General features: G+C 45.7%; 1 protein-coding gene and 1 long non-coding RNA gene across 6 annotated transcripts in view; one reads left to right on the top strand and one right to left on the bottom strand.

The window, feature by feature from the left end:
- The window catches only part of LOC133220402 (uncharacterized), a 158,598-nt gene that overhangs the window by 20,089 nt on the left and 111,417 nt on the right, over positions 1-27,092 (top strand). The gene's annotated exons all lie outside the window — the stretch shown is intronic.
- FLI1 (Fli-1 proto-oncogene, ETS transcription factor) overlaps positions 1-27,092 on the bottom strand; it is a 78,951-nt gene that overhangs the window by 25,330 nt on the left and 26,529 nt on the right. For all 5 annotated transcript variants that reach the window (XM_061368444.1, XM_061368445.1, XM_061368446.1 and 2 more), the window contains 2 exons: positions 8,995-9,206; positions 2,161-2,315 (listed from right to left, as the gene is read on the bottom strand). In XM_061368444.1, the coding sequence (XP_061224428.1) occupies positions 2,161-2,315; positions 8,995-9,206 (367 nt within the window). The remainder of the gene's footprint in view (positions 1-2,160; positions 2,316-8,994; positions 9,207-27,092) is intronic.

The following is a 27,092-nucleotide window of genomic DNA, read 5'->3' as shown; positions in this document are numbered from 1 at the left end:
GCACATCAAGGAATATTGAAATTACAACCCTGACATTTCCTCAGCAAACTGCTTAATGCTGCCTTCTAACCATGGCAGTTATAACCCCACACCTTTGCTTTGGGAAAGAAAGATGGATTTCCTTCATGTTTTGGCAATAGCTAATTTGAATTCTGCTTTCGAAGCACTGGCACAAGGCTGCAAATTTTACAATGCAAGTATTCAAGGGAGGATTCTTTTTTTTTATTTTAGTAATTGAAAGAGTTATTTGTCTTCAGTTTTGAAAAGAAAAAAAAAACCAACCAAGTTTTGGATGGCAAAATGAATCTGTGGTCTCTCTTTAAACAAACACTTTTGAACGTCAGCTATTTGTTCAGCATATTTATCACTGCAAAAGGCACTGAATGGTCTCTGAAAAGCTGCCTTCTTGAAACATGGCTTAGAGTTCATTATTATTACTATTGCAAGCCTAATGTGACATTATTCTTGCCTATCTTCACCCTAATGCACTATAAATCTTTGCTCTGGATTATATTAAAATTTCCCAATGCCTTTCTTGAATGAATTTAGCCTCATAGCCTGCAGCCAGAGATCTGGGATCATGCTTGTTATTGTCTTCCAAAGTCTGGTAAATCACTGCTATTTCACAAGTATCTCAAGATTTTGATTTGTAGATGCTCATGGGGGGAGAAAAAGTCCTTTTTTCGCTTTCCTTCAAGGAAAAGATTTTAAACCCTCTCTTCCACTGAGGGCACTAAAAGGAATTTCTCCTCTTTCAGCAACTGTGCTAAACTTTATCCCACCCTTGGTCTTTTCAAATATGCATAAATAGCATGCTGAAGAGCAGGATGTAAGTTACCTCTTGAATGTCTTTAATAACATAATGATTAGTTGGCATCAGCTAACACCTTTCTAGGCAATGTAAATGCTGAGAACACATCTCATATGTCACCAGCTTGGTTAGCCAGTCCCTCTAGGCAGATCCTAACAACAACTTAAATGCTACTTTGAGATTTGCTGTCAATCTTTTATTCCCTTCTCTTCACTACATTCAGTTCAAGCTTTTCCTTTTCATCCTAAATGGCAACCAAATGCTTGGGAATTGTCATCTGTTCATGGTCAAGCCATGATCAGAAAACAGCGCTAAATTCCACGAGTACATTTCTTTCTGCCAACATCTGTTTGAATCAGCTACAACCCTTGGTGAAACCCTCACAACACTGGCTGAGAAAAGCTGCACCCCTTGAAAGCAGTGGATGTTCCGGTGCAGGGCTTGGCTCATAGCATCTCCCTTGCTGGCAAGTTCCTGGGCTAGCCTGAATCTATCTCTGGTGTTTATAACCTTTGCAGGGAAAAGACTCCCTCTAGTTCCAGGCTCAGACTTCACCAGTTGCCTGCCACAGCAGCTCTCATCCTCGACTATCCAAATGCATCAAATGCATCCTGCCAATTGCAGAGAGCAGATGTGGATATTACACACAAACAGAGCGCTGCACAGGAATGTTTCTGTGGAACACGTTTTGGAAGGATAATGCAGTTCCTGCTAAATACGTTTTTTCTGGTTTTCTACTTCTAACAGAAAAAGAAAACAAAATAGCTCCTTTTGAATCAATGTGACATGAAAGTGCATCTGGATCCTGCAGAGCACCATGGGAGTTAGAATTTGAGTCTACTTCATGCTTATTCTTGCCTCTTTGATCACACTACACATGTCCCAGGAAGCAGATTCTCCTCTAACACATGACAGGAGTTGGATTTGGTTCAACACACCAAAACAACACTTCAGTCCAGAAAAAGAATGGAAAAAGAAGCAGCAGCAATCATCCATTTCTTATTCTGATTCAATGCAGAGCATAGACTGGGACACAGGAAATTCCCCATCCCTGGCAGTGTTCAAGGCCAGGTTGGACACAGGGGCTTGGAGCAACCTGCTTTAGTGGAAGGTGTCCCCGTCCATGGAAGGGGTTGGGACTGGATGAGCCTAAAGGTCCTTTAAAAACCAAACCAGGCTGGGATTCTGTGATTCCCACTAACCAGAAACTCTGATGTTTTCCTTACTTTTTACATGGTTTGTAAGAAAGAGCATTCCTCAGAGAGCGGATAAACAAGCCTTATCTGTTCAGCTGGGTATCAAAGACACTGCAAGGAAATATGACACAAAGACTTTGATGCTGGTGGTACCTGCTGGGACAATGACTCTCCTCTCGTTGGTAGTCATGTTGGGAGGAGGCCCATTCTTCTCATCCATGTAGGTGCTGTAACTCATGGGGCTGGACTCTGTCCCTCCTCCGACGAGCTTGCTGCATTTGTTCACACTACAGTCTACGGGGGACTCCCTGAAATGTGAAAGGAAACAGATGACTCATCATTCTTATGCCCCTTTCATCCCTGTTGTAACAGAAAGAGGTTTGGGTTATGGAAACGGCAGGTCTATCGGTTACATTCCTCACTCCCTCTCCATCCTGTATCACTCAGCTTCATTTTAGCAACCCTTTAGATATAGCCTGATGCTCCTAGGAGCCCTTGTTGGACCTTAATGCTTTTGCATTGTGTTAAAAACAGCCCTGCACACCTTGTTCTGTGAACTCTACCAAGTGCCAGAAAGGCTGTACTGCCCACCTCACAACACATGTGCAGAGCTAACCATAAATAAAGATACCCCTCCCTTAATTTTGTTAACAAAGAACACCAAACACCCACACCAAAATGACAGGGTCATCACAGGAGAATACAACCATATTAGCATGGTAACTCAAGAGTCATATTTATACAGGGCTGAATCTTGTCTGTTCTGAGCAGTGAAACAGTCCCAGGCTTGTCTGCTACTTGGATAAGAAACCCACACAGCTTAGGTGCCTTAGGCATGAGTCAGGGACTTCAGACCACAGAAACAGTGCACAAAAAAGGCTCTGGCCCCAGTTTTACTTCTGAGGTGATGGAGTGATGAGGAGGGAACATTTAACAACTCAGGTGGCACTGTGCTAAGACCTGGACTACACACAGCCCCTTGGCAAGCAGGAGGCTTTCTCTGTCCTGCTCTGGGAGAATTATGTGCCTCCAAACCACAGATAGGGAGCACAGATTTTGTTTTTCTCCAGCTGCAGTACTAAGTCACGCTTTTAGCTCTAGGGTCACTTAAAAGACCAGTCCACAGCCTGCCACATGCACACAGCACATTAAGAGGGTACCAGGGAAGAGCAGCATTATTGCCCTCACCTTTACAAGGGTGCATTAACGTGCAAGGCTGAGGCTAAGTGAGCCCAGAGCCCAGATCCAGTGCAGTTTAGTCCACCTCTTTAATGGCACAGCCACCCTTCTTCTCTGGCAGCAGCAAAGTGGCTTGGGAGGCAAGCCTTTGCTGAAGGGTAAGAACTACGACAGCGCACCAGATCCCACCCTCTGAGTTCAGCTGGCAAAGCCTCCACGTTTGGACACTAAACAAATTTGTTTCTTAATCTGAACTGGGGGGGGTTGAGAGGGAGAAATTACTGAGATTCAGTTATCATGGCTGGGAGATAAATGCTCCACCGAGATATTCTGAGGCAGATGGTAATTTTTTCCTCATGTCTTACTGAGGGAATGTTGCTTGAAAATGGAAATAAGATGTATAACTTACACATGTTCGAATTTAAGGTTTTACTATTTCGCCTACTGTTTTTCCAGGCAGGGAACCAAAATCCGCCTTCAGAGAGGCAAACTGCTGAAGTTTTAATGTCCCCGTGGCAGCCAGAGGAGAGTCTGAGCAACTGCAGGGACACCGGGGTTTTCACAGGGAATGTGATCATTTCTAACTCTCTGCTCAAATACTCTGTGTCAGGTGTTAAATGCTGCCTGTACTGGCAGAGAAAAAGCCCTGGAGCAGCACAAAGGTTCTTATTCTTTCCCAAGGTACAGCCTGTCCTGAGAAGACTCCATGAAACAGCGAGAGCATCCATGCTTCGAGGTGTCAGCCTGCTGGGTTGAGTGCTCAATGTGCCCGGGAGGTGACCAGCCTCCTCGCCTGGCCTGCCTGGAGACCAGCTGTGACATTAAATGGTGTGGGCAGACCTCAGCACCCACACAGCCCTGCATATGGATTCCCACCTGCCTTTGGGATGAAGTGGTCCCTCCTTCAGACACAACAGTAAGCACTTGGCAATGACCTGCTGCTGCCTAAGGTCCTTCCTTTGGGGGTTGGCTCTCACCACCCTGCTCTATAGTTACATTTCCCTGGAAAATAACCCTCACAGTTGAGATTTGCAATATTTACACACACACACACACACACGCCTGCAGTCCTGCATTCAGCTCTGGGACCTGTTGGAGCAAGTCCAGAGGAGGCCACAAAGATGCTCAGAGAGCTGGAGCAGCTCTGCTCTGGAGCCAGGCTGAGAGAGCTGGGCTGGGGCAGCCTGGAGAAGAGAAGGCTCCTGAAGGGGAGACCTTAGAGCAGCTCCAGTGCCTAAAGGGGCTGCAGGAAACCTGGAGAGGGGCTTGGGACAAGGGCCTGTAGGGACAGGCCAAGGGGAATGGCTTGAACCTGCCAGAGGGGAGACTGAGATGAGCTCTTAGGCAGAAGCTCTTCCCTGTGAGGGTGCTGAGGCGCTGGCACAGGGTGCCCAGAGAAGCTGTGGCTGCCCCATCCCTGGCAGTGCTCAAGGCCAGGTTGAGCTTAAGATCCCTTCCAACACAAACCATTCCATGATTCTATGATGTAATGCTCATACCAAACTATAGGATATATCCAGACCCTCAGACAATGACATCCTCTAAAAAGCTTATCCTCCTATCGTGGTTTCCAGTGGCATGAAATGACACATATGCAAAGCCCACAGGGATCATGGTTGTCTCTGCTCTCGTCTCTGCTCTCTCTGCACATGACTGATAGAGAAGAGTCACAGAAATAACACCAACACTGTGAGATATCTCCTCGGTGGTTTTGTGATGGTTTTCACCCTGCAGACTCTTGGCTTGGCAGTTAGGACCCTGCCAATCCTCTGCCTGGCCCTGTATGTCTCAGCAGCCAAAATCAGACAAGCATCAGAGATAGATCTGAAAAGAAGTTTTAGGGACTGAGGGGCCCTTAGCAAACCCTGATGTAACACTGTGGCAAGAGAAGCCACTCTGTTAAACATACAGGACACCAAATGTGCTCCAGGTACCAGATTAATCCTTGGCTTTTCACAGGGACTTCAGGTTTTCAAGCAGCTGCACATGATGGGCTTGCTCAGGTTCTGAGCAGAAAGCATTGTAGAGCTACTAAGATAAATGGATATAAGCTGCTTCCACAAGATCTCTTAAATACATTCACTGCGTCAGTGACAGAGTTCAAGGAATATGAAGCAGAACTCATTCCTAGTGTCCTTCCAAAAACTCCGTACCAGCAGTTCCAGTAGCAGTCTCTGGGGATGCCAAGAGCTTGGTGTTTTGAGAGAGTTTGTGCTAGGCTGGCCAAAATGGACAAGCAGCTAGCCTAGCATTGACTAATAAATCCTGTGTAAAGCTGCAGCCTTGGTCCAGATACCTGGAAAGAAAACACTTACTATCCTAGGCAGGGCCTCTGTCTAGGAATCACCTTTACCTTCCATTCAAAAGAGCAAAAGAAGGGATTACAGTGATTTCTGAACCAGACTAAGCTGCGGTCAGTGGGATATTTCCCCATGCTCTCTATCTCTTTCTTCCTATCCTTTCATCCCTCCTGCCTTTCCATCTTATATCTATTTTAAAGCTCCCACTTGCTGGTGTTAAGTCTGCAGAAGGAAGGGACAGCTGTGACAAGGATGGGAAAAGACACACAGGTCAAGTCAGGCTGCATGAGGAAAGCCCAGAGGCTCAGTCACATCTAAAGGAATCGTGGTTATCACATGCAGGTAAATGCAAAAGAGGCTGCTGGGGACTGGAACAACCCAGCGGATCCCACTAGAGGGCTCACACGCTGCTTAAAGGGGATTTTTATTATAGACATCATAGATGGCCCCTTTGTTCTGTTTCAAGCACATTATTGGGGCATAAAAATGGTTCTGACATCCCTGAAACTGAGATTTATTTGAATGTGCTGGAGAAAGAGAGTGTCTCCAAAGCATGTGCAAACTTTAATCAGGGTTTTTCTAAATATTCATTGGAATTTAAAATGGGAAAGATTTTCTTGTTTTAAAAAAACAGGAATTAATATATTTCTATCACAAAAGCATCTAGAGGGCCCAAGAGAAATCCAGGCCAAGTCTGGTGAGAACTGTACAATGCAGGAGACAGATCTTTCCCTGAATATGCTATAAAATAAAGACACAAACCCAGCAAAGAATAAGGATTGCACACCAGGCTTCCAGTTCCCAAATGGATGCACAGAGAGACGGACGGTAGCTGAATATCTTGCAGTAAACCCATGAAAAAGCTGGACTTCTACTTTTAGTCTGCTATGAATACAAGACCATTTCCCTTTCCCGATGCCTAAGGGGGTGAAAGAAGCATAAGGACTTTAAGTTTTCCATGCTGGATTTTAACTGCCTTGTGTTTGGGTCACTCTGAAACACAAAAGCAGCATTGGGTTTTGTTCTGAGCAAGCAGCTGTCTCTAAAGGCAACAGCAGATTTTGAGGCCACACACTGCATGTACTGCTGAATCTTGTAATAACACACAAGTCTCATCTTCTGCCCTAAAACACAGACCCCTGCCACTGCCTGAACATCCCCTGTACACAGCCAGCATGAGTTACCTGGGAAATTCATTCCAATTTGGGAGTAAACCAGGAAAACCTGACATGGGGTAGGAAGCTGGTCAGGGTTTCCATGTTGTTTAGCCTGCAAAAGAGGCTTGGAGAGGTTCTTCAAAGACTCCTTCTCCCACCATTCTGAGGACCAAACCAACTCATCACACTATTACCTCTTGGCAGTCAGGCCTGCTTCTGGTTGCTAAGAAGAGAATCTGGACACTGTCCCTTGCTTCCTTCACTGCCAGGTTTCCTACAGCTTTATCACTCCCTAGAGTACATAAACCACTCTTTCAACAAGCAGAAAAGGCTTCAAGTACAGGTGAAACACAGAATAAAGGCTGCTCCCTCTAATGAGGCAGCTGGAACCCGCTGAGAGAGCGTGCTTGAAAAACAAGAGAGAGAAGGAGAGGCAGAGAAAGAGGGGGAAGAGGTTTTGTTATTCACTCTGCACTTTTGAGTTCATTTGTATTGAGGTTGGTGTTTGCCTCTCAGATGGTTTTGCCAGGCAGCTGATGAGGAACAAGCAACCAGAGTGGTCCAATCCCTAACAATGAACTGTGATGGCAATGCAGGGAAAGGGCAAAGTTTTAGCCATGAAGAGGAGAGGATGGATAAGTCAGATGAACATTCTCATTTCTTGGGTGAATTGGAGCTCTTGTGCTAAAATGGTATCAAAAGGCAAGAATTGAAGCTATTTTGGTGCTTGGTTCTGACATTCAAAACAGTCTTTCTTCTCTTTTTCTAACAGGTTGAGAAGTTGTTACCCCAGTTTTAGAGAGACTGAGGATACTTGGTTTCTGCCTAAGAATCTTGCAGTCTTGAGCAAGCCCAGGAAGAAGGATTTCCTTTCTGAAAACTTCCTTTTCTTTCTAAACACACTTCTGAAGGGCCTTTCTCCAAAGGCATCAGAGCACTTCCAGTTGCTAATGGAGCACTTGGTCAAAGGGTTATTATTTCCCTTTCTTTCTGAGCAGATGAAGAAATCATGACACAAAGATCACAACAGGACTGTGTTATCCAGGGATGGTGTTTTCCTGGAAAGGACTGATTTGACTGATTTTCCCATGTTTCAGCCTCAATTCTAAGCTTGGAAACACTAGTGCAACTATCCATGTAGTCCTTACGAAGTAATCCTAAGGTACAACTAGGGCGAGATCAAATTCAGACTGCAAATGATCACCGCCAAAGACCAACTGCCACAAAGACCTTTATCTTATAGTAAAATCAGCATCTACTGTATACTTACTAGGAAGAAAAAACATGCTGCTGTTTGAAGTCTTTAACACCAGCATCTCGCTATAGAAGCCTGAAAGTGCAAGGCTGCTTTCTGTTTCAAACTCTGCACTTTGCTGGCTTCTCAGAAACCAGGCAAATAGGCTGCTGCAGAAGCCCTAAACTAACTCTTAAGCAAAAAAGCCCTCAATTGTTCAACTGTTCTTGTACAAATGTTGGAGGTGTTTGTGACTTTGAAGTTAAAATCAAATTTAAAAGTAAAAGGAACTCCAAAAGCTAATGTGCTAAAAAAGAAATTTCTGCACCTAAAATTTTGTCCAAGAAGGTGACATTCATTTCCAAGGCTTTGGACTTGTAAAAATGTTCTTAGAAGAGGGAATGGGAGCTATGATAATAAAATGTTATCAAGTCTTCGAATTTATCATCGAACAGCAAAATGATCCATCTCCCTCAGCACTCAGTACAAATGAGGGGGGGAGACCTATGTCTTTGCCTGTAGATGATACATCATAACTGGCATCCCCTTGATGATCAAATCTACTCCTGAACTCTCATTTTCACCAGTGGTCACACATATTCACATCAATGCCATGGGTATGTGCCTTTTGTTTTGTTACACCTCATAGGCTGCCATGAAGGACCTCAGTCTCATCTTTTTTCTCTTCTCCATCACATAGCTCTCCAGTTTCCTATGGCTGCTTCTGCCCTGGGGGAGCACAAATCTAGTTAGAGATGCAATAGCTTCACTCTGGAGCACTGCTATAAACGCCACCTATTACTGCATGACTCCATCCTCAGGAGCTCCTTGAACCATGGCACATTTGTGGGATGCTGAACTAAGTGATGAAATGTGCAATTTACAGCAGTGTCTGCAGCATGACCTCTGTCCTGTCCCAGTCTGTGCAGCGTTTATAGAAACTAGCAGGGCTGCATGATGCAGAACCGCAAGAGCAAGATCTGCAGGCCATTAGTGACATTCCCAGGGATATGGTCCTACGCAAAGAGTGGAGTGTTGCTATGCAGGACAAGAGCACAAATGGACGACACCAGCTTTGCTTTTATGTAAGGTTGAGCAGATGTGGAAAGCTCCTCACCTCGATCCATTCATGTGGTCATATTCCCTTTTTACATTGACCCGGACGGGCTGATTAATCCACTCCTGCTGGGGAGGCAGAGGGTTGATTTTGTGCGGCTGGCCATAGTCAGGGTTCCCTGAGGCTGTCATGTCTGCCTTGGGAAGGTGAGTGGCAGCGCCGTACGTGGAGTCAAAGAGGGACTGGTCGTCGCTCACCACCGACAGAGCCTCCTGAGGAGAAAGAAGAACAAGTGCTCAGAGCCATGACTAAACCAGTAACTCCACTCTTAGTCTCTCTTTGAGCTGGTGAGCACCTGCAAGGGCCCCACAGCTGCCCAGCGCTGTCTGAAATTGCCATCTGCCAGGATTGCACATTGAATCAGATCCTTTGGGGTCCATTAACCCCTATGCAAAACCAGTGGGCTGCTTTGAGAGCTGCAGTGCTGCTCTGGGAGGGGCAGGAGTTAACTTCTGCAAAGAGGAAAGGTGGCTGCTTGGTGGTGTACCATTCTCATTGCTTGCTGTAAGCAGCTTCATAGTTACCTGCCCACTTGCCCACACTTGCTGGTCCAAAACCAGCCAGAGGTATGTGCATGGAACCAGTTCTGGAGTGTCACTTGAAGGTCTATACATCTGCTTCCAAAGGGTTGTGTGTGGTGTTTACGTTTTGAGGTTACTAGTGAAGGAGAAGCAGTCAGTGCAGGTCAGAGTTACGGGTGTTAGTGGTGGGGCAAAGAATGCATTACTTGACACTTTTTGTTTGTTTTGTGGGAAGTGCAGGACTGGTGAGTTACCAAACTGCGCATTTCTAGAAATGCTTAAAAACAGGAAATTGTTCTCCTTTTGGTTTTGTTTTTCCCCCCCTGCAGAAATTCCAAATGTTAACAAAAAGTTTTGACTATCAATTTCCTCGTGTTGATGTGCTTGGGTTTTGTAAATGGAGCATGCCAGGCTCATAAAGGCTTTGGCACAGGCCTGCCTTATTCAAAGTGCATCTGACAAGGTCTGCATGTTCTTTATGGAGCTGAGTTAACCACACATAACACAGCTGCCATTATGGCTGGCAAGCCAGAAACTGAACGAGGAACCTCCCAAACTAAAAGCACACACGACTTTAATGTGAATTAATGGAGCAGACCTCCAAAACAAAGGAAGCAACAGACTCACCTCCTGTGCAGACTGAGCATTCAAAAGACCCCTAACACTGATGTGTGTGCAGTGGTGGCTTACCCATGAACATCCAGACCCTGTCTTTGCTTTGAAAGCTGGTGTGTTGCTAAACCTTCAGTAGCTCACAAGACACAGCCCAAATCACGAGCTTTTAGAAACAATAAATGATTGCAAATTCTTTCATAACCAGGGAGGGAAACAGAAAATCTTATAGCTTAGAACAGTGCAGCTGCTGGAATCCTCCGATTTCACGAGAATCTGAGTGCGAATCAGATATTACCAGGCTCATGATATCATCACAGAAAATGTCAATAGCTGGAGTCTCTACTGGGTAAACATGAGAATCCCTCTCAGCTTGAAATTAACCCACTTAGAAAGAGTCAGGTCAGTGCTCGGCATTCAGAAACATCAGCACTTTTCCAGCCCTGATCTCAGATCACGTAACCAAACCAAATAAGCCTCGAATGTAAGTGGGCTGACTAATGTTGAATTCGGAGGAGCCCTCCGACATCTGTGAAGTTTGCTGTAAAACCTCTCACACTGATGAGCAGAGATGGACACAGCCTTTACACAACAAAAGGAGAGCTTCTACCCTACCTCCTAATGCAGTGGGTTACAAGGAGCGCAGACCATATTCAACCTCTCCAGCAGCTTCTTCTGCTACAATGAGAGTGAGCAAAGCAGTAGAAGGTGCTGGAAGAAGAATTTCCATGTGGTGTGAGCCTGTATGATCACAGCCTTGGGTCAGAAACTCCTTAAAGAGGTTGAGACTATCTCCAGGCTATGAATTTGGCCTGTGTAGAAAGGAACGAGAGCACAAGATCTTCTGGTGATGGCTCTGCCTTTCCATGAGAGGCAAGCCTTGCTGCTCCTCTGACTGACTGAAGTCAGGATGTCAGGCAGGGGTTCTTAAATGACACATCTTCTGTAAGTCTCGCTTCCTCTCAGTACAAAAAAGGTGGGGTTCCCCACACTATGGCAGGAGGTGGAAGGTGAACCCCAAATACCCACGGTGCTGGACTGAGTTATGACTCTAGACCCAGTCTCAGCTATGCGTCTTTCTGGTCAGAGGCAAGGAAACCATGGCACTGCAAATTCATGAGATAAAGTATTTATATGCTTAGGTTTGGAGATTCCCAGTCTAAAAATATACACAAAGATGGGGGGTTTAGGGAAACACCACCTGGGAAAACACTTTTTCTGCCTAAAGCCATATCCGTCTCCCAAAACCAAAACAACCCACCCTAAGGAACAACCCTGGTCTAGGATCAATGATTAGGTCTGCATCCAAGTATCACTATCTTCAAATACACAAGCAAGTACACACAAACAGCATATCTGATGGAGAAGTCTGCCTCCTCAGGTAAGGATCTTCCTTGAAAGCCAGAGCTGCAATGCCCTGCTTATAGCAGCAACTGGTGCTAATGGGGATCATGGCAATCTCCCTGCCAGGCAGGGAGCATTTTGCTTCTTGAGTGCAGACTGCAACCTGTGCCATCTTTAAGACCCTGTGGCACACAGGAGAAGCAGTTCAAACGTGATGGCTGCCATCAGGGCACTCTCAAGTAGTTACTGAACCAGGAATGGCTTGAACTAAACCCATGAGTGAGTTACAGCCACAAAAGCTACAGACTGGATGCTCTGGGGGAGCTGAAGGCACACAGAGCAGATCAGGCTGAGATAGCAGCTTGTAACACCTGCTTACAGCGGGGTCCTGCATACAAATAGCAAACAAGTACTGCTGATTGCATACAAGGGAAGTTGGGTGGCACAATGCCAGTCCCTGCTGCAATCAGCTTCTCTGTGGTGTGTGCATGTAGGGCTCAAAAGAAAACAAGGGGGTGGCAAGCAACACGTAGCCTTTAGCTGGCAGGGTTGGAGTATGGGGACCACTCAGATAAGGTCTCAGCAATGAGGACTACCTCTCTGGAGGAGGCCAGGGCTTGCCTGGCCCTGCAGACCCAGACAGGGACTGTGTGCAGCCTTCCTTGCACTCACTATCTGCTTGGCTAGCATCAGCTTTGAGGGACTAGTCTGCTCAGGAAGTGGCTTGCTTTAGCTCTGGCTGAGGAAGAGATCAACAGTTAAACTGAATACCAGAGGGCAAATGTCTGTTCCCTGGAATCTATCCCCTGGAAGCAAGAGCTGTGTAGTCTTTGGTGACGGGCAACTGGGAAAACACATGGAGGTGTTAAAGGTGCTAACATAACCTAACCAGACAGGCCACAGCTCGCCAGGGTTCCCCCCGTGTTGTTGCCTCCTGGGCTGTGTCCTTGAGCTGGCCAGACTGAGTCTGAGACAGGGGTCTTGTGTGTATTATTCTGGCATATATGTTACATTATATTGCCTCTGGGAATAGGCTAGCTTCAGTTTTTCCAGTTTTTAATCACATTCCTGGCATAAATGTGGCAAGTCCCGTCTATGGCAGCTTGCAGCGCGGCAATAGGCAAGTTCAAGGCGCTGCGAAGCACAGCCCCAGGCTCTGCAGGGCAGCCACTGCTGAGCCACCACAAATGAAAGGCTCCCATTGCTGTGACACAGAAACAGCTCTCAAAGAGCTGGCACACACCTCTGGATCCCTTGGGCCGTGCAATACGGCTGTTATTAATAACAGTTTATAGTTGTAAAAGGTTAAATTTGCAGTTTTAACTTCTTTTACGGGAGCCATCTAGCCCCAGGTGCCAGGTCTCAGTGCCACAGCAAGGTGAGGTACACTCTGATTGTGTCCCTGCGTGCTGCAAGAAAGCCAGTCTGTCCTGCTAGTCGCATGGTGGGGAGGATTGACTGCCCACTGAAGCTATCCTGGTTCCTAACTGTGGGATGGAGATGGCATGCAAGCTTTAGCATAAGTTTTCACTTAGTTAATGAATGGAGTAGGATATTTGAGCCCATATATGAACAGATTGGATCGAAGAAACAACCAGGGGCAACTGTGCAATGCAAAGGTGTGAAGCACGGTTTACCTCAATGTCCTTCCCATTCCCAGTCCCTAACACAGTCTTTGTTTCGCTAATGACTGTGCTAATAACAGACCTAGCCCCAGGACATCCTAATGTCCTTACTAATCTCTAGAGGTTTGCCTTGGACAAAGCCCCTAAAAGCTCAAGCTAACCTTACCCAAAGTTCTCTGGCAAGGAAAGCTCCCTAGAAGCCCCCTGGGTTGCGCAGTAGGAGAAGAGTCATAAAAACAAGAGCTGGTGAGGTGCGAGTAGTCAGTGCTTTCATTCCAGGTATAACCCAGCATCTACAGCAACGGCTTTTCCCAGGTGCATGCAATGCCTTTTCACTGAATATCGACTCTGAGCACTTTACATTCACTTCTCTGGCCATAACCACATTTAAAAGCATTACAAAAGATCAAAGGTTCATCCTCCTCCACAAAGTCTGACTTAGAAGAAAATGCTGAATACCTGAACCCTCATTTCACGTATGGAAAGATAACTCCCACCTCCAGAGCGGTGACTTTTTCCTTCCCTAGTCCTGTGACAAAATCACTCCTGAAATGGTTTTGTAAAGACTATGTTATTGACACAGACCCACCATCAGAAGAGCCCAGGAGTACAATGGGAAGCACCAAAATCGAAGCAGCCATCCTCGCACATAGCTTGAGGTTAACACAGAGGATCTATTCCTTGAATAGAAATGACTTTGGCACTGCAGTTTTACAAGTCAGCACTTCTGCTGCCAAAATCTCATACAGGCAGAAAAGAGATAACATCAGACTTACAAGAAAATGAGTCAAATATAAAATGTAAAAGGGAGCTGAGTCTGTGTTGATCTCGGAGCAGCAAATTCAGAGGGACTGGGTGCTGAACTAGGAGGCAGGAAGGCAGTGTTATTCCCAGCCCTGCTCTCGATCTTTGGCATAACCTCTGCGATTCATTCCCCTCTCTGTGCCTCGTTGTCATCAAATCACATCCCAGTCTGGTTTGAAGAGACCTTACACCTTCCACTAGAGCAGCTTGCTCCAAGCCCTGTCCAACCTGGCCTTGAACACTGCCAGGGATGGAGCATTCACAACTTTTCTCCCTTCAATCCTCTGTTGTCCTGCCCTATGCATGCACTGTGGGGCACAGAGCCTCATCCAGTGCTGTTACTGGAACACAAACAGGAATCATTTGGATAATTCAAAGCAAGGCTTGATGCAATCCCACACTTCAATCTAGCCAGTCTTTACAATGCACCTAACCAGAGCAAAAAGGAATCTGCAGCTTTTCCAGCACACTTTTCTTGAGGTTTGCTCATGCTGCTCCACCTTCCTTGCAGGATATTATGTGATTGGTACAGGGACTCCACATAACTCCCCCTGGAAAATTATAATCATAGGCATTTTATTGCCAACAACCACAATCCAATCTCATGCCCTTCACAATCAATTTAAGGCCTGTTTCTCCAGTGGAGGTTTTGTGGGCTGCAGCTAGCACTAGAGATCCATCATAACCCTATAGTGAAAACAGCAGGCTGAGAGCCATCGCTGCCAAACTGCATCACTCTGTACCTCTTCTGTCAGCTCTGCAGCATTGCACAATGACCAATCACATTTCTGTTGACAGCATTTTCCAGCTGAGCTGATGGTATTCGGGTTGTGGCAACCCAAATGCTGGTAATCCTGCTGCAGAGCTGCCCCTGCCCTGAGGAGGAGGAGGGATGGGGGAGATAGATAGTCTTGCTTTCCCTGCTGCAGCAAGAGTAAAGATCAAGAGGGCAGTGTACTTTTAAGACGGTGTCAAAGCTTCTGCAGATTTGAGGCTTTCTTTGTGTATAAAGGAGGGGTTTCATTTAATCCTTGTGATGACATCCTACACTGCAGTAATTTTGCTCTTACTCTGTGCTGAGGATTTGCTCACAACTACAAAGCAGGTCAACTAAATGCACAAAGTGCAACATCAGCTTTCCTTAGGTGCCTTTCACTTTCCACCCAGACTACTGCACCTAAGCAAAACGTGGCAGTCTTAGAATACAGCATCATGTCTTCACAATTCAGACAAATGGGAAACCACAAGTTAGCAACTCATGTTAAGGGGAAACAAAGCAGGAATAAGCTAGGCCTAAAGAGCAAAACCACACTGAAATCAGACAGCTAAAAAAGGTTTTTGCAAAATTTCTCATGAGGAAGTATATCTTTTTTTATGTTTGCATTCCCCATTTCCATGAAATTTCACATCAAATGGATAAAAGAACACTGCTAAAATGAATGCTGCATTATTTTGTTCCCAGGATCCCCCAGACCTGATTCAAAAAGGGAAAACTATTAAATCATGCTCCGCTACTTCACGTTTCAGAAAAGCACTTGACTTCAAGCACACCTTTCTGGGATCTGGAGCAATGACTTTTTTTCTCAGTCTAGACTTGACATAAATCAGCTCAGAGCCTATTTTGGTTTGTTTCCAACAGGCTCAGTACCAAATGGGAATAACCAGGTCACAGTACTCCTCCCCAGCAAGCTGCTGCCTTAGGGCTCATCACAAGGAGGCTTAGGGGCGACAGCCCCATGGGAAGTCTCCAGGAGATGGCCCCTGTGCAGTCTTAGCACAGGACCAGGAGAGGAAGTGAAAAAACCAAACCCAACAAAAAGAACCTCCCCAAATTATTGCTGTGGCTTTTTTGACCTATTAATATGGTGAGACCTGAGGCTGGAGAGACTGGATGTGTGTGACAGATGATCACAGCTCCATCATGCAAGTGCCTAAATCCTGTACGTGTACTGCAGCTCTCCTTTAGAGAGAACAGCAGCTGTGCTTCGGAGCATGCAACATCCCTGCCAGTCCCCAGATGGTTTACCCACATCCCTGCACCTATAAAGAGAGCAGTCTTCCTAAGCACTCCGAACTTCTCTGGTGCTTCATGCCCTGCTGGTACTGATACACACTGGGAGTAACACAGGAGCTGTGTGCCCATTAGCAGAGGAGGGGCAAATCACAGCTTCTGGCTTCTGTTCCCAGAAGTTTTGTGTGAATGTCTCCCTAGTTCTGCCACCCAAGACACGTGAGATGAATTAGGATGAGTACTGAACCATGCAGGTAAACGTTCAGCCTGTTCAAAGTGCTGTAAAGCTTTGCCATTGGCGTGGCTTGAGCGCAGTTTCATTCTTTGGCTGCTAATTTCACTACAAAAGGACTCACCTCCATGAATTAATCAATAGAACTCTGCTGAGGCAGGAGGTCCGTGTGAGCTCCCAAAATCCTTTCCGAGCTGTATCATGTCTCCAGAAAATCGATGAGCCTTTGCCATGTGTTAACACTCTCCTCAGCTGGTTTACTCTGCTTATACCATAGAATCATAGAAACCCAGACAGTGCCAGGGACGGGGCAGCCACAGCTTCTCTGGGTGTTCCAGTGTCTCACCGCCCTCACAGGGAAGAGCTTCTGCCTAATGCCCAATCTAAATCTCCCCTCTTTCAGCTTGAATCCATTCCCCTATGTTCTGTATCACCACCAACCTCTGCCCACAGCTTTGCTCGTGCTCCCTAGGAATAACTTGCCGCTACATGTGTGCTTGCTTCCCGTAGCTGGGCTGTCAAATCCACCTGGATCTACTTCACCTTCCTTTTAATTCTTTGCTTTCCTCACCCTTGTACAATAAGGGGCTTGCGCTGAGCAGCTGCATTTGTAAACAGAGACACATGGATGTAACTATGTAACTGTGAACATACACACTCCAGTAAATATTATTGTAGCGTTTTTATGGTCTTTGCTGCTGAAGACACATGGAGGGAAACTGCAAGACGGTTTCAGGGCCTGGCTCCCTGACAAACCCAAGCTATCCCAAGGAATAAATGCAGCCTACTGTTAGGCAGAAACCCTGTGCTGACCTCAGCTTTGCCCTGGAGCACCCACTCTCCTTGATGCAGCACCAGAGGCTGCTTTTCAGTGGCAGGTACCAGAAGCGTGCAGGCTGACCAAGCACTTTGTTTCAGGAGGCTTGAGCTCCCTTTAAGCTGCATTTGCCTGTTGAGATAGTGCCACCGTTTCTCGCTTTTTGGAGGTACTTTTACTCGTACCAGAAACTGATTCTATAAACCGATCCTGCTGGGTTTGTTTTCTGCATGCAACACGCAATCAAATCTTTTCACTATAGATAATTCACCCTGGGAAGGAAAACAGTAAAATGAGAAACCCGAAAGCACTGGGGAGGGTATGTCACATCCATGTGCCTCCTCTTTCACAGGCTGCCCTGGAAAAGGATGCAAAGCAGAGTCTCAACACTATAAAGGAATAGGTGCAAGCACAAAATCCTGTCTTTTCAGTTTGGGTTCCTACTGGCAAAGCACTGTAAAAAGCGTGTTCTCCCAGGAATTCGAGACCTGGGAGGTGGCAGCTTAGAGAGACACAAATATTCAGGTTCCTCCGAGCTCTGAGTCACAGCTGCAGCAATGCCCATTCATTATTTTCTATTTCACTTTGATACCATTGTCCCAGTTACATTCACAAACACCGCAATCGTATCCTGTTTTGTTCCCTGACACCATTCCCTTCACAATCGCAGGAAGCCCATCAGGAAACATTCATCGGGTGCTGTTATGTTTCCATCCGCAGAGAACAAAACATGCACTTTCAGCCCAAGATGACTTATTCCAGACTAAGGAAAAACAACAGCATGAAAGAATCAAAGCAGAGTCTCCAGGAGAGCGCGCAGTATGTGCTTCTCCCCCAAAACAGGGGTAGGAGCCCAGAGCAATTCTCAAAGCCTCTTACCTAGGGAATGCTCAGCAGTGGAAAGGTTCAGCCAAAAGGAAATAAAAGGCATAATCCATCATTGACATCTACAGTGCATACTGCAAGGTCTGGACACTATATCAGAAAGGGCAAATACAAGTCCAAGGCAGTCCTGCAGCTGAATCCTTAACCAGATGTGGGTTGAGATCTCAAGTGTTAGAGCTCAAGTCTATTTGAGTTCTGGGTTTGGCCTCAGTCCCTGAGCTACATTTGGATTAAATCCGTGTTCAGGGTCTCAGTGCTCATGATGCTCGGCGCATAAATTCAGTGCTCCAGCCCAGAGCTGGTTACTTAGGCTTGTTGTCAAGCGTGCATCACACAGAGTACAGAGATGAGAGGAAATGGGGGAGGTGGTTCAGGACACATAGGAACCTATTTCTACCCCAAGAAGCATATGTAGGCACTCAACAGAGCCCTGTGAAACTGTTAGCTGCCCCTTAACCAGAAAAAGAATGGCATTTACTGTGATGGACAAGTCCTGACCTTGAGATTTTCAGAAGAGCCTGAAGTTACACAAATCACACTCACATTTAGCAGAAGCTGGGAGCCGTAGCCCCTTGAATCACTCTGAAATATTTGATTTAAACCTCATGAGAGAGACCAGCCAAGAGAGGAGCAGTTAGAAACAGTACTCAGACCAGGTTTTCCATTTTCTCTGCCAGCTGATGCCATCCATGCCCAGCTGAGCGCTTAATAAAGCCATGCATTGATGCCTCCTGCAGAATACCCAGCCTCTGCTGGCTGCTTATCCAGTTCCCAACTGGTCTCCTCCACTTGGCAGTGGAACTGAGGGCTGCCACCCCGCTGGGATGGCACAGATCTGTGTTTTTCTTGTGCACCGAGCCCAGCCCCTGTGGCTCCAGTGACGAGATTGTTTCTGCATACGCCTATAGGAAAAGCAGAGATTTTGTGAACAAGCCTGCTCGCAGCATTCCAAGGAAAACAGCTCCACAGGATTACACTGAGATATTTTCTTTGTCAATCTCCATCGAGATATTTGAACAGGAAAAGCCGGTTTACACCAGTGGAAGTTCCCAGGGGCATTGATTTCTTTACAAAGAAACACTGATGTTTTAATATCAGTGCAAGAGAAAGGTCCTGGAAGGATTCAGGGAGAGCCATCACCATTGCCTCCTGGACAAAAAGTCCAAATCCCATCCTGGCACCTGGGCTGGAACCCAAAGTTAACACTATAAAACAAAAAGGAGTTGACAAGGTGCTACTCTTTCTAGTGATTGGAACATAACAGAGAAAAGGGTATCCTACCCACACTGCAATGGTTAAACAGCTTCTGTTGCCTAATGCTACAGCAAAGTCATTGCTGAAGACAAACATACAGGCTACATTGTAGGAGCTGGAACTCTAAGGAGCCTTCCAACCCAAACTGTTCTATAATTCTATGATAAATATATACATCTAACTCCATCACTGCTGTCACATCTACTGGAATCACTCAGCCTCCTGGCTAACCCCACAGCAAGAAGAGGTGAGAGAAAACACACAGTTGTGTTAATATCCCCTTTCCTCAGTTTCCCTATATGTATGATGCCTGACCCCAAAAGAGCTCAGATTTTGTGTGCTCCATTGGCCTCAGAAGAAGGAGGTCATAGAAGTAACAAGGGTTATCCTAGGGCTAGACAAAACAAAACCTGATCTCCTGGGAGGCTGAACAAGAAACTTACCAAAATCTCTTATCAGCAACCATTAACTGAAAGTCTGTTGGCGTTATCAGCGCGGTTCTGAGAAGGGCTTTGGGCTTGGCTTAGATAAATGAGGTCTCTTTCTACTGCCACCTTAAGAAGTCTGCACCCAGGGATACTTATCCACACCTGTGAGATCTAATGGCTTGGTCCTGGTGAAGCAGAGCAAGGATTGAGTTCATGGCAGGGAGTTTGGAATGTCCTGCTGCAGGGAAAGCAGGCAGAGCAATTCAGTGCTATGGCTTTAGGTAAGCCACTTAGCTCTGCATCCCAGCCTTCTCGCCTGCTCAAGGTGATGCTACAGCATGTACACCCAAGGGCCAGTTTGGGGTTAATCTGTCAGGATTCTGTCATCTCTAGGACCTTTGCTCAAATCTCTATATGATCCACAGTATCCCTGAGCAAGTTCCCACTTGTAGCAACTGAAGTGATGGTTTGATTTGGTTTTTGAATGAAGATCATTAGCTCTGACTTGATAACTGTGACTTACAGAGCTGTCAGGCTACTACCTTGATACCCAAGTGTCTAATAGACCAAGCCAGTATCTCAGAGGTGCCATGTAGACAGGTACGAGTTTCTTACTTTAATGTCACAGCATGAGAACCAACACAAAGCAACCAAACACTCTGCTTAAAGTCATTTTGTAGCGTGTAGCCAAACTAAGACTAAAACCCCAGGCCCCCCAAAAGGTCACTTTCCTATGGAGGACTGCTTCCAATGTTTGCTGCAATGACTGCAGTATGTTTTCCTTTTGCTGAAGAGTTTCTTACCCTCAAATCATGCTAATGTAAATAAGAAGCAGGCCTCTCAGCACATCTCCATGTTCTTAGCAGAGCTGATATGGCTGCTCTTATCTCTACCAGGGCGAGTCCCCTGAGCTGTGTTGAAAAGCCTTTTATCAGATGCAATTTAAAGCAAGCTCTTTCTGAGATGTAGTTCTGCAGCTCTGGCAGGAAAGTGGGGCTTCTGACTAAATCTCCTCTGGTTTTGTTTAGCACTCGGGTGAGGGAGTAGGACAAGGTCCTATTTGTGGGGCCGGCAAGGCAGGGCTGCTCCTTGCTCCTTCCCTGAAACAAGGCTCTGCCCCCTTAGTCAGAGGAAAACCCTGTCAAAAATGGCTTAACGATCTTCTAATATTTCCATGCAATTAAAGGCCACATCTGTCTCACAGACCCCGTCCTCCTTCGCTAATGTACAGACATGAACTAAACAGTCTGTCTTGTCGATTCGCAGGGTAACAAAGGGGCCTATTCATAGCGCAGGCACTTGGGCTATTTGGTGTGTGTGAAATGAAATAGAGTTTGCATTTGGAGAATAACCTGTGTTGGAGCTAGCAAGAGATTTCTGCTCTAATAAATCAATCAGCTTTACCGGCTAATAAAATAGCCCGCCTCTTAATTCTGACTGTGCTAACCAGACAGCCACCCTACAGAGAGGCAACGGCGGGCTCTGTGCACAAGTGAGAACCTACACCAGCTATTAAAACTCTTAGGAGGAGTCAAAGTAAATAGGTGTCAGCCTGGCTGGAAGTTTTCAAGCCACTTCATTGAAGGAGTTATCCCCGGCCCAAGGAATTTGGGTGTCAATTCAATGGGTATGAGTTTTACCACTGTCTTCTGCTGGCTCACAGGCAGGTATGGTTCTGCTCCTGCCTCTGCTCAGCTCTTTCTAAAGAAAATGGGCGCACTGAAGGAAGAACAAAACACCAAAACCAAGCAACCAACCACCCTTCAAAGCCCCGTTTCTGATTTGTTAGTGAAATTGAGGGCTTAAAAAAAGAAACCAAATTGGGGCACATCTTGGCATAGACCCAAACCAACACTAACACTGCGTTTTGCCCTAAGTCCGAGTTTCAGGTCATACCTTCACATAGATGCAGGTGGATAGGGCAGTGCAAGGAACATTGCATAAATGTCACAGGGGAATGGACTGCTGGGGCTCCAGTTTTCTCCTTCCTGAGCCCAGCACCTTGTCACGCTTGTCCATTTTTAGTCATGGTCTGTATCTCTGCTGTCTTAGTGCTTTCACAATACAAAGACACTAATAATGTTCACACACCAACATACTTCATTTCCTCAGCTCTCAAGTGAGGAAGCGTACAGGAAGTGCAGAAAAGATGGTTCTGTGGTTTCAGTACTGGAGTGGTATTTGGGAGCTGTGGGATCATTTACCATCCACAGGGCAAAACTGTTCAGATCAAAGTTCTTCATGTAAAATGAGGGGCAAAAGCAGGAGTCAAGACAGGGTAAGAGATGGACACACCTGGAATGTGTGAGATACTGTTGTTATAGCCTGGGGAAATGATGGAGGCTGGGAGAAGTTTTCCAATCCTGATGTTGGACAGAGACAAAACGATGATTCGGAGAAGCCCACCTGAAGTTAACTGAAATATTTTGTCTCAGCTATTCTGAATGTTTCATTGCAGCTTTAACCTTTTCAGTTTGCTTTAAAATATTGTGATTGGCCTATGCTTCTAATTAAGGGTAGTTTCAAAACAAAGCTTGGAAAACTTGAGAAGCACCAGGAAGCGCTTTCAGAAAACTGCCAAAATCAGCCCTTTCAGTGAACAGAGCTTTGATAAACTTGCATCAAATTTATTAGCTCATCCGGTTCCAACCCCTGCCATGGACAGGGACCCCTTCCACTGGAGCAGCTTGCTCCAAGCCCCTGTGTCCAACCTGGCCTTGAGCACTGCCAGCGATGGGGCAACCACAGCTTCTCTGGTAACAGTCATGTCAAGCTATGCTTTACTAATGAAGCTATAGATGCTCTACTCTCCTCTGATATTTCCTCACATCACAGTAGATGTAACATCTTTAGGAATGCCAGCGGAGCACAGGATTAGTCACCAGGGAAGCAATTCTTTCAGTACCATCGAAAAAATGTGAAGTGGGTGTTGTTAAACATGTCAAAATACTGCCTTGCTTTATCTCCATACTAAAGGTCATGTTTGGGGGTAGATTTCACACCCCTTTTCTCACCTGTAAAAAGCTTTTCTTTAACATGTGATCAGGCAAGACTCAGAGACATCACTCTCTGAAGGTCCAACAGCACAAGTGCAGTAAAGTCAGGCTGAGAGCCCAATTATATGGATTCTCACTGCTTTAAGTGCTGAGCCACAGTGTGACACATAAGTGTTTCCTTTAGGGACATCTTCAGAGGCAAATACGAATCAGATGAGCAAAATGCATTTTGCTCTTCATTTAAAGCTTTTGCAAATGCCACTCTCTGCCTCAACTTGCTTAATATTAAACTTCATGGAGGTAAAACCTCAATAAGCAGGAGTGGAGCATTCTGCTTCTGTTTCATTTATCAGGCCTTTCCCTCCCATATTTGCCTGCTATTACCATTTCCTTCCTTGCCCTTCACATGAAACATATCCATTGCACACACCCACTCTACCTCATTTGGCCACAGTCACAGGGAAACTGGTTTACAATGGTCTCCTTAAAAAAAGATGCTGCTTCTGAGCAGCTCTTTCTTTGCTCAGGGACAGCAGCAAGCGGATGAGTGATGGGTCCTGGCTCCTTTCACAGGTGGGGCAGTTTCTCTTCAGTTTGTCCATCTCTCTCTTGGCAAAATCATCTTATTTAACTATCTTCCCCTATAAACTGAAGGAAGAAATGATAATTGCTGTTGTTGAAGGAAGATGGGATTGACTATCTGGTTAAAAGTGACCACACACTTCAAAAGCAAATCCAAGCTTAGGGAGTTGGAATAACATCAATCTGAGTTTGGGTTTCACTTTAGGAGGGAACTCTTAAAGCTGTAAGCAGGGCAATGTCTTCTTTGGAGGTACCCAAGCTCTTCTTTATATATGGCCCTAAATTTCTGGTTTAACTTAGACAAAAAGTCTACGCCATTTGGCAACTATTCATAATCCAGGGTTTCAGTTTGTTCTGTGGAGCAAACAGCACATTGCTGTTTCAAAACGAAATAACACTGGTTTGAATGAAATTGCTGGCTTAAAAGTTGATGTCGTTACAGGCACTTCCAGTCTGGTCCTCTAAAAACTGAACTCATACATCAGGAGCCAGGGGCCCCCCTCTGCAATTTGTTTGCTTTCCTCTCATTGTATTTATGTAATTTACAAGCAGGTGCAAGTGTAACTTTTGCTCCTGCTTTCGCTAAAATAACAAATCCACTTAAACAAAATATACAATTCAGCAAATAGCAAGCAGTACCCTAAACATTCGGGGAGCAGGTTGCATTCTTGTTGCTCTCAATTCATGTTCTAAGGTGTGTTTAATTTCCCTTAAGTATGAGAGAGAAAATTAAGGGTGTGAATGAAGTGAAATAACCTGGGGTGAGAAGTGTATGTGACCATGGCTTGCTGTATGCAGTCAGCTCATCGCTTCACTAGCACAAGAGCTGATCTTTTTGCTGCCCTAAATGCTTTACATAAAGAATATTGCTGGATTGATTAATGATGAATGTCGTGCTCACTGGAACAAACCACAGCTTAACTGACAAAGGATGCATTTCGTTAGAAAAAGCCCATGTTTTCACTCCAGCCCATAACGCAGTCAGCGAGAGAAGCAGAGAAGAAGGTTAACGTATGTGTTACTATGTGGGTTACAGTCACACCCTCACCCAGACACAAACCCTGTGCAAGCTGCAGTAAGAACAACAGGAAATGGCCTGGGGTATTTATAGCATTATTGTGTTTATCCCAAAGTGATGTTCTGCACAGATTATTATGAAGCTTTTCGTGGGAGAGGATACAGCTTGTGTCAGCTGGAGCTTTGCAGGCACTTCACCCAATACACTCTCTCCTGAACCTGTATGTATGGCTCCCAATCCTGGTGTCAGCCCCCCCCCCTCAAACCTGTCTTTGCTTTTAAAGGTTCACTGTGTGCAAAAACTCCCCTGCAGCTGACCCAAAGGGCCACACCTCAGTGCAAACAGGAGCCCTGGTAACCGCTGAGTTTGTACCCTTACACACAAATACACTTTGATGTATCTGGGGTCCTATTCACAAAGAAACTGAGGACACCAAAACCCTTTAGGTTAGTCCACTCCCAGGATTCTCTTTGTTTGGAAAATCATTTCCATGTCTTTGTCTTTTATTTTCAGGTGGGGCATTGAACTCCCTTCCATTTATCCCTTTCTCCTGGGGTGGCACTCAGCAAAAAGGAATCATTTTCATGGGAAGATCACCTACATATCCCAGCTTCAGCTTTGCTGTCTTTCTTCTGATCTGAACATTGTAAAGTGAGGTTTTCTGATGCAGTCCCATTGTCTAAATTTGGTCTGAAGTTTGACAGAGCTAAAAAACCCCACCACATACGGGAGATGAAATAGATAGTACAGCAACTTACTATCTCTGCAGGGTGAAAAAGCCTCAACCTACTCTCAAAACCTCTGCAAGCATATATCCATCTATGCAGAGCAGTTTATCTTCCTGAGATGCAGAATGAGAAACATTGAAATAATGATGATAAAAAAGTGTAACTCAGGAAGCACAGAACCTGTTGTTATTTCATTGTCAGGGCAGTTTCTTTCTTATCCCAGTCACATCTGAGGTGTGTTCCACTCATGAAAGGCATCCTTTCTTTGCTTACACCCCATGATGCCTAAAGACCTCGATTAAAAGCAATCAGAAAAACCCATCAGATGACACTTAGGCCATTTACAACCTGTGACAGTTATTAGCAAAATGTTAACCTTTCCTTTGAGAGAACAGAAGCAAATCCTGCTCTAATTTCAGCTTTCAAATTTCACCCCTCTCTATCTCTGCAGTAAATCAGAGCATCTCCATGATGCCATTGTTTGCAAATATTATAATAAGTCCCAGGTTTGGCTGTTTAAAAACCAAAGAGCAACAGAAAAGCATCAGGAAGTCCCTGTGAATGTGAGCAGGGCTGCATTAATGCAGTTGAGCCAATATTCGAGCAGTTCTTGCTCCTCTGAATACCCCTCAAAGCATTATCATTTCTATTAGTGCTTCATTAGGGCTGCACTGATCAAGACTAGCTTTCCTGGGCTAATTTGCATCCTATTCTGACAGGTGCTAGTCCAGGTGCCCTATTGTCACTCTGAATTAATAAACATCATTCAAAATCCTCCTACTTTTCTCATGCGTGTGATAGAGGAATAATAGATATGGAATGGGTGGGGAAAGGGGGGCAAAATGACTTCTCTGACCTCAGCTCCCAAAAAGGCATCTCCTTTTTTTTGCCTGGGGTTTTGCCAGGTTTAATTTTAAACTGAGGAGCTCACACAGCACTTCCTTGGCATCACCTACATCACCTACCTGTCAAATCACTCCCATGCCCTCCCCTCACTGGCTTGTATCTAAACCTTTAGGCAGGGCTACCCACAGGACACAGTGCAGTGCATCACAGAATCCCAGACTGGTTTGGGTTGAAGAGACCTTAAAGCTCATCCAGCTCCAGCCCCTGTTGTGGGCAGGGACACCTTCCACTGGAGCAGCTTGCTCCAAGCCCCTGTGGCCTTGAGCACTGCCAAGGATGGGGCAGCCACAGCTTCTCTGGGCACCCTGTGCCAGCGCCTCAGCACCCTCACAGGGAAGAGCTTCTGCCTAAGAGCTCATCTCAATCTCTTCCCTGCAGTCTGAAGAAACTCACTTTCATTAACTAAATGCTGCTATTCCTATGGAATTAGAATGCAAGTCAGGCTTTCCAGATGAAAATCAGATACCACAAAAGCTGGCAACAGCACTGCCATGTCATCAACCATTTCTACTTCAGTCCTTCCATAGTAATTGATTAGCCCCACACTGTCCTGTCTCGTGCTTCTCTTTACCCTTATTTATCAGAGCCTCTCTGGCATGTGATATCCAGAACCAAGTGCCTTCTGCCACGTCTGCTCGGATCATACAGAGTGTTTATTGTGAGCCTAGCTTGGTGACACAGGAGTATGAACACAGAGGCAGCTCACAACTGTGCTGGCCTTGTTTGCTGTTTTCACCTGCCTGATAACTCTCATCAGCTGAATCCCTCCTTAGATTTCTCTAGCTCTTTTCTGGCAAAGAGGAAATGCTTTTAAGCCTAATACCAGGGCTGCCCTCTTAGACTTTGGGTGGGTGCAGAAGCTTCCCTCTTACTTTCTGCAGGGGTATCTCACTTGGTCCTTGTGTTACTCAAGCCACATGCTTCATTCCCCACCTCAGATCTCATCTAACCTGCAAGATAATTCTCCATCTAAAACTACAGGAGGTGACTGTGAATGGCAATGAACGACTATCAGGAAACCAGGCTTTCTATGACTCAGGTTGCCTCGTGCATCTTCTTTAACTTGTGCACCTTTTTCATGAGGATGAGGAAAGAACCAGCCTCTCTCAATGAAACATTCACATCCGAGATCAGGGTTTCCACTCCTCCAACACCCCCGTGCCCAACCGCACTCAAGAGTTCCATGAAGCGGGGGCAGGCTCTGAGCTTGCTCAAAAGGCAAAACTCATGTTAGCTGCATTCACACACACATACACACACCCTTTGTTTTTTAAGGATCAGCTCTCACCAAATGGCACTTGCTAAATGACTGTCTAACAAGACAAAATGCAAACC

Source organism: Neopsephotus bourkii, unplaced genomic scaffold, assembly GCF_033783945.1.
Source record: "Neopsephotus bourkii isolate Nb327-2 ecotype Australia unplaced genomic scaffold, CSIRO-AGI_Nbou_v1 NB_1433, whole genome shotgun sequence".
Lineage (NCBI taxonomy): Eukaryota > Metazoa > Chordata > Aves > Psittaciformes > Psittacidae > Neopsephotus > Neopsephotus bourkii.
The sequence above is the reverse complement of the archived record's forward strand: the minus strand, read 5'-3'. Positions and strand labels throughout refer to the sequence as shown.